The sequence below is a fragment of the Phycodurus eques genome, chromosome 3 (assembly GCF_024500275.1).
Source record: "Phycodurus eques isolate BA_2022a chromosome 3, UOR_Pequ_1.1, whole genome shotgun sequence".
Lineage (NCBI taxonomy): Eukaryota > Metazoa > Chordata > Actinopteri > Syngnathiformes > Syngnathidae > Phycodurus > Phycodurus eques.
The window spans coordinates 666,180-674,189 of NC_084527.1; the positions used below are offsets into that span (position 1 = coordinate 666,180).

At 43.1% G+C, this 8,010-nt stretch overlaps 1 protein-coding gene across 1 annotated transcript; it reads right to left on the reverse strand.

Annotated features, from left to right (window-relative positions):
- Positions 1–1,013: 1,013 nt before the first annotated feature.
- Positions 1,014–6,981, reverse strand: LOC133399634 (peptidyl-prolyl cis-trans isomerase-like). Its single transcript, XM_061671306.1, has 4 exons — positions 6,817–6,981; positions 3,658–3,777; positions 3,380–3,552; positions 1,014–1,392 (listed from the first exon to the last, which is right to left on the reverse strand). The coding sequence occupies exons 1-4, from the start codon at positions 6,883–6,885 to the stop codon at positions 1,260–1,262; spliced, it is 495 nt and encodes a 164-aa protein (XP_061527290.1). The 5' UTR covers positions 6,886–6,981; the 3' UTR covers positions 1,014–1,259.
- Between the last annotated feature and the right edge of the window lie 1,029 nt (positions 6,982–8,010).

Below are 8,010 nucleotides of genomic sequence, written 5' to 3' on the forward strand. Positions count from 1 at the left end.
AGTTGTAATATTACAAAAAGGCCCATTTAAGTATTTGATAAATTAACAAATATTTGAGATTAAAGTGGAATGAAGTTCGATAGTTTCATCCATCCGTTTTCTGAGCCGCTTCTCCTCACGCGGGTCGCGGGCGTGCTGGAGCCTATCCCAGCTATCATCGGGCAGGAGGCGGAACTGGTTGCCAGCCAATCGCAGGGCACATACAAACAAACAACCAGTCGCACTCACAGTCACACCTAAGGGCAATTTAGAGTCGCCAATTAATGCATGTTTTTGGGATATGGGAGGAAACCGGAGTGCCCGGAGAAAAGCCACGCTGGCACGGGGAGAACATGCAAACTCCACACAGGCGGGGCCGAGATTTGAACCCCGGTCCTCAGAACCGTGAGGCTGACGCTCTAACCGGTCGTCCACCGTGCCTGGACAGTTTCAAGATCGTCATAATTTTCAAAGTTGATTACGAGAAATAAAGATTGAAGTAATGCTCACGAGAAATATATATGAGGAATGGTTTTTTTTTTTCCCCCCCCTTCAGGAATACATTTCTGAGTTTGGTTGATATTGAAATAATTTTAGGAAAATCAAGTATTTGAGTTTATTAAAGCTGAGCTATTACAATGATAGTCATTGCAAAATAAGTTGTACATGTGACTGAAATAAAAGTACATCTCAGATTGAAGTTGTAATTTTAAAATCGTAGATTTGACAAAAATGCATTTGGCAAAACTGGAGAGTTCAGATTAAAGTGACAATTGGACAGAATCAAGATAAGTTTTTAAAGAATAAAGTTGAACATTTATACTTAACTATTACAAGTGGTCAGTCAAATTAAAACGTATTAGTCTTAAACCAAATAGTATGTTGACTGCATACGGACGATCAATTCCTATCTTGTTTTTTCCCAGTGATGATCCACTTCAATTTGATACATACTCGTATTGACAGTGCAGTGCCGTGTCATTAAGTACATTGACCAGCAGAGGGAGGTGTTCCGAAAAGATCAAGGCAAAAGATTCGTCATCAAGGCCATTTTTTATTTCGTTGTCGATGAAAGAAAACAGTTTTGGAGCACAGCGTTAAATGCAAACCAAACTTTCAGAGGCAAAGTCACAAATGCGGCAACAAGGTTGGAATAGTTACAAAATCCCAATTTTTTTTTAAAAAAGAGCAAATGAGTTGTTCCATTCATCAGCTGGAATGTGGAAGGCTGGATTTTGTGTGTGTGTGTTTGTGGGGGGGGGGGGGGGGGCGTTGTTCGCTCAGAGCTGGCCACAGTTGGCGATTATGAGCTTGGCGGAAGTCTTCCCGGTACCGGAGCCTTTGGCCTCCATGGCTCTGACCACGTCGTAACCTTCCACCACGCTGCCGAACACCACGTGCTTGCCGTCCAGCCTGGGCCAACGCACAATTAGAAAGCCGATCAGAAATGCAAAGGGACCCCCGCCCCCACGTCGGTTCGACCGCTCGAAACTTCGCAGGTCAACTCCAGTTCGACCTTTCCGTGACATCAGGATTTGCTCCCAAACGTTTTGGTTCAGAGGCCGGCGGGTGCCGCCTCCCCTGGCTCCGCCCAAATAGCCATTCGTTTCGTAATCGATTAAAATGACTAGAAGTGACGATGATGGAGTTCCTGGTTTGGTCCCCCAACAATCCGACAGAAAATCAGCAAATGTTGATTGTTTTCCAAAGTACGAGCGGAACTTTAGAAATGTCTTACTTTGAAAAATAGAATCAGTCTGCTTCCGAGGAGGACGACAGAAATCGAAGCTTTACTCTTGACAGGCTAAAATTCCGAAGATTTGGACAACTTCAAGTCCGAGGTCGTAAAACAATCGATTATCAAAATAGTTGTCAATTAAGTTGATCAGTGATTACTTGTCAAAAGGGCCCAAAATACGCAACATATTTGTAGCAATTATTGCTAAACAAAATTATTTTTGAATAGCAATTGCTGAGATTTTTCAACACGCTGTTTTAGGCAGCAATTTAATCTAAGTTCCTACTTGTATGCTTTTCTCCCCAAAATGTATATATCGAGGCATCTAAATTGCATAAATCTACAAGTCTGTTTGTTTCCTCTGCTTCCTAATACATATATATATTTACCATTTCTCATGCATTCACTAAAATTTCAGTAAATTAAAGTGTCTTGGGACTTTTTTTTAATAAATTCTACTTAATTAGGATTACATCTTTTGAAATGAACTTGAACAACAGCAATCTAGGATCTCATGCTGTCTGAAATCCTGTTTTTGTTTCTTCAAATATACAGATTTATAGTTTCGCTTTGCTTCCAGGGGCCACTACTCGACTTTTGCGGTTCTCTCCTCCAAGTCAGAAAACAAATACAAATCAACCGGCGATGGCGCCAAATCCCTCCGCCTTGTGCCGTACACATAATCTAGTAGCATACAGAACACACCGCCCATCGATTAAAAGGGACATATCCGACCCTTCAGGCCGTTTGGCACGGCTCAACGGCCGATTCTAGGTTTGGGGGTCACGTTGCAGGATTTATTTCCGAATCTAACGGCGCGGTTGCGCCTCCAACATTAGCTTTATTTAGCCCGAAACACCCTCCGCAAAATTGAATTTGAACGGCGTGCGGGCGACAAAGGGAACAATGCATCTCGTCGTCGGCAACCTCTTTGACCGTAAAACGAAGCCACGCGTGGCTTTTCGGCCAGTTGTCAACCGCCCGTGGCTTCCGTGAGCTCCGACTGACTTTTGACCAATCAGCGATGGCCTTTCTGTTGACCGCTGCCTGCCCCGAGCTTTCCTTTCTGTTATCAATCCACGCTCTTTTTGTGCCGTTACGAGAAGTGAACGGTTCAAAACACGCGTCGCTTATCGTAGAGACGGAAATTGAAGGGGATGCATTCGCTCATTGCATTTGGTGAAGCAATACCGGACGGATATTAATCGTTGCACTTCCGATTGAACGGGAACATCAAGAAAGGATTGTTTTTTTGTTCCTGGCCCTAGAAAACAAGTTGTATATTTTTGAGAAACGCAGTAGAGATGTTTGATACCACTTTTGTTTTTTTAGACTGATCCAAGTATTCACAAGTACAGATAAAGAGTAGCGATACCACTCATACGTTTGATACATGAAATTTCAAATCAACAGAATGACATAATTGTGAGAAAGATGATGATGCGTGTCAAACAATCGCAGTGTAGCAAATACTAACGAGTCAGATTTATTTGTGGTGCAAATTCAGTGACTAGTATGGGCAGCCTTTACGAGGACCCGATATCTTGAAATGACCCCGGTCCGGCATCGGCCCGACACCGCTTTCGGTACATCGGTACTCGCCCGCCACGGGTTTTTAAGTCTCCGTATTAACGAGCGTAAATATTAGCGAGCGCGTCTCACCAGGTGGTTTTGGCGGTGCAGATGAAGAACTGAGAGCCGTTGGTGTTGGGTCCAGCGTTGGCCATGGACAAGATGCCGGGCCCCGTGTGCATCAGACTGAAGTTCTCGTCGGCAAATTTGTTCCCGTAGATGGACTTTCCTCCCGTTCCGTTGTGGTTGGTGAAGTCTCCGCCCTGTCGACATTCACGCAAAATATTAGTCGTCTGTCACAGTCCGACTCACTTCCATTTTGGGTTCCCGTCTTCCCGTGTGGGCATTGGGAAACGGCGCTCGCTCACCTGGCACATGAACTGCGGGATGACGCGGTGGAAGGTGCTGCCCTTGTAGCCGAAACCCTTCTCGCCGGTGCACAGGGAGCGGAAGTTCTCCGCCGTCTTGGGAACCACGTCATCGCGCAGCTAAAACCAAAAAAAAAAAACAAAAAAAAAAAACCTCCAATGAGTTGGACACTCATTTAAGCCATCATGATGATTACTCCAAAACCACCGCTGTAAATTCAACCTGAATCGGGACACAAAATTATATTTTTATTTTACAGTTTTTTTGCAGAACCACTTGTGTTCAGGTTAAAAAGAAATAAGAAAAAGATTAAAGTCATTCTTGCATAATAATATTACGGGGCGAGTTTTGTTTTCCGGATTATTGTTAATATTACAATAAATAAATAAATCTGAGAAAAAGGTATTGCGACAAAGTATGAGATTTAAGTTGTAACCTTACAAGAAATGCTATTCTGCATAACGCATGATGTAGAAAAACTCCGTGTTTATTGCTTCACTGTAAATACAACCTGCATTTGGACGCAAAAGTAAATTTTTTTGAGGAAGGGGGAAAGTAACAAGTTATTTTCGATCATTTAAAATATTTAAATGTCCCGTTTGTGTTTAGTTGGTCTTGTTTTTTGTTTATTATCAAAACGTGTTGAAGTTTAAAAAAAACACAGTATAAGATTAAAGTCAATATTCAAATAAAAGGTTTTATTTTTAGATTAGATTTAATTGAAAGACTAGTCATAGATTTGAAATATTTTTAGACGAGTCCAACTAAAAGAATATAATAAAGCTGGGGGAAAGCACACGAGATTTTAGTTGCAACCGCAAGTTTCATTTTTTTTTTCCATTTGTGACCATTTTTATTGGCTCATTGGAAATTATATTTGAACAATGGGTACAAATTGAAAAGTATATACATTAGTAAAATAATATGTGCTATATAAATAATGTATACTATAGATTAAATGTTAATATGCATAGCACGAATATTAGACGCAAACCCAATTGAATGAAACCCTATCCAGACTTTTTGGGACACTACACAATTCTTCTATCCGTCACATTGTCCACTTTTTACCCACCTAAAACTCACAAAAAGAACGTTTGTTGCAAAAAGGATTTTGCGTGGGCGCGTACGAGCCGGACCGGCACGCGCAAATAAGGAGACAAAATGGCGGCCGCGTAGTTTGGAAAACGAGCCCCGAAAATGAGCGCAAATCAAAAGGAGAGCATGTCATAATGTCACAAGCGCCGCTTAGGGCTCATGTAAGGCGCGACAAAAGGGAAGCCCCCCCCCCCTCCTCCCCCCGCCGCAGCGTGGAAGTTTTCCAGAAGAGGAAAAAGTGTCGCAGTCCCGCCGAACGGCGCCCTGAAAGTAGCCATCTTTGTTCTAAGCCGTGACTCTCAGACAATTAAAAAGCGACGAATTAGTAGTCCGGAGGCCCGTTTTCACTGGCGCGTCTCCAAAGCGAATAAAAGGCGACCAGTTAGTAGCACGGAGGCACGTTTTTTCCCCCCCAGGGCGTCTCGAATAAAGGCGAGCGGCTAACAAGAGACGGCCGGCCGCATGCTAGCGTCGTGAGAGCATTAGCCGAGCTGCTCCTGCGCTGAGCTACCCGCTAACTGCCAAAGCGCGAACTCGACACGAATGGGGGACGAGAAGGTTTGAAATGAAAACAAGCAACAACAAAAAGAGCATAGAACAGTTAACTGCTTTTTGTTTTAAGAAAGTTTAGAGTAACCAACTGCCTTGACTTTGAATTGTAAGTCAACGTCGCTGCCATGTACTCGTTACTTGGCGATGCAGCACACGCTTGATGGGATTCAAATGAACGATTTGCTTGTTTTGCCCATGTATCATATTGCTAGTAAAATGGGTCGACTTTGCAGTCAATTTATAATTGGATTACACCAATTCTACCTATATGCTGATGTTGCACGTTGAAATATGTTATAGTCTAAAGGACAAACATTACTGTAACATTTATCGTTACTCCACAATTGAAATCCTAGATTTAAATTTATTTCAGTTCCTCCTCAATGATAGTCTGATGATTTGCACAACAACATTAATAAGCGTGAGTACATTTCCCCCTTACAGGATTAATAAAGAAATGTAATCTTATGAAGTACCATATAAGCATACTACTGCCTTCAAAGTATTCCCTTGTTCAATGTTGCCAATAGATAGTAAAAAAAAACATGTATTCATACTCAAATTTGTTTGCCGTGCAGTAAATTCCCCACACGGAACATATTAGGTAACCAGAAGGAATCGTTACCTTCTTGCGTTCTGGTACTCCGTAAACAAACACAGGGTAGCTCAGCCTCTGGCTAGTGGACATGTTGGCTAGCAATATGCTATTGGCGGTGCATCATACTCCTTTGAAACTGTGTTAAAAATATAATATAATGTACTTGTATTCAGAGGCCATTTTAAAACAAACAAAAAAATATTTGTTCTTATCTTAAAATTGGGCCCCAACTTTGCAACAACGGGAAATACGGGTCACGGCAGTTAATAACCAATGCCCTAGTGAACTTAATTTCCCTTAATTGCTGTAGTTAATTTGATACAAAGATCAGCTTTAGGTGCTTATCCATTTCCCCAAATATAATGGAACGTAACCACAGTAGATCGTTCGGAGCAATTTACTCATGTCCCAATTAGATTAGTGTACGCGTGAATGAGAGGCAACTTTATTCATATTTTGCGTTTATTCGCCCATGTTTCACTCTACGGGTCAGCACTGCAAAACATTCTCAATTTCCTTAGCTGGATGAGTAACGGTTCATTCCATTGACTTGCATTAGTTTACCGGGACAGCGCTGACACCTCCAATATGGCGGAATCCCTGACGTGTGGCAGCATACTGGGAAACGCGATCAACAAGGCGGGGTTCCCAGTCTATAGCACAGCCGCAAGGCGCCGCATTGGCCAGTTCGCTTTGAGCATGACTCATCCAGTTTAGCGCTAAAGCTAGGCTAATGTTGCTAACGCTACAACAAGCGAGCGAAGTGAAGCGCCGAGCTGCTGCCCGAAGGCCGCACACCTCAAACTAAGCCAGTCCGGGACCCCGTGTTCGGCTTTCGGCGCTCGCACAAAGAACGAAGCGCATGTTAACCCTTTTCCGGATCCCGAGTCTCCAAAGGGGGGTACCTTACCGCCATCACCACGCGGCCCATAGGCTTGCCGTCGGCGGTGATGTCGAAGAAGACTTTGGGGTTGACCATGTCTGCTGCTTTACTTCGGACAAAAAGGAACGAAGGTTTTCCAGCGAACCGCAGCGTGTAGACGACAACGAACCGAGAAAGATGGCCGACCGTCCAATAACTTTATATCAAGCGCCAGTGGGCGGTGATTGTTCAAACACGGCCAATAGCGAGCGGCGATCAACGTCACTGGCCAATCAGCAGGCAGACGGCGAACGGTCGCCAAGTGACTCGAGTGTGCGTTGTGAATGGCCAAGCCCACTTTTGCAGTGCGTTTGGTTTGGTGTCAGAGCGGGCCGCTCGAACGGTGCTTTTCAAAGGTCTCTCGACGTGTCGTTCCGCCCCCATCAGCAGACGCCAAATCAAAGTGCTCCCTGCGTGATTGACAGCCCGAGTGACCAATCGTGAGCAGCGCTGATGGCCGAGCGCGCTCCCGAACAGGACTGCGCGGTCACTCGCACAGGGTGCGGTCATCTGCACGAAAAAAAAAAAGTTCAAGCGATGAAGTCAATGATTGTACTAAAAATAATAATAATGTATCCGTGTCGGAATAATTTATTAGTGTCACATAGTTTGTGATCATAGCTAACATTTCTTTAGCTGCTTTTAAAGACTTTCTTTTATTCACAGTCATCAGAGCTGATCTCAAAATGTAAAAAGGTTTAAAAATACAAATGCGGACCGGTGGGCGCTTTGAACCACAAACCGACATCATGGCAAATACCTATTGATTGGATTTTGCAAGTATTATACAGGAAATTAGGAAAATAATAAAAGGAAGGAATTGAGGAGGAAGGAATGAATCAGGCCCAACCGATTTTTTTGAGGCAGATGCCCATTCCGATATAAGCAGAGTAAAATCTGGATCCCTGAATAATTGCCCAATTAAGGAAAATTTAATATAATGAATAAAATCATTTTTTGTGTTAACACTTAAGACAAATTACAAACAAAACATTTGACTGTTTTACAATACTGTAAACTTTTGTATTTCTTTACAACAGAAAAAATGTCATTATCTCTGTTTTATATAGTAATGTGTTAATCTGGGGGGAGGGGGGGAATCGGTTGATTTTTGCCAATCAGTAAAGGGTGAATATCGGCCGGCCGGCTGATTATTTGGTTGGGCCCAACAAATGAAACAAG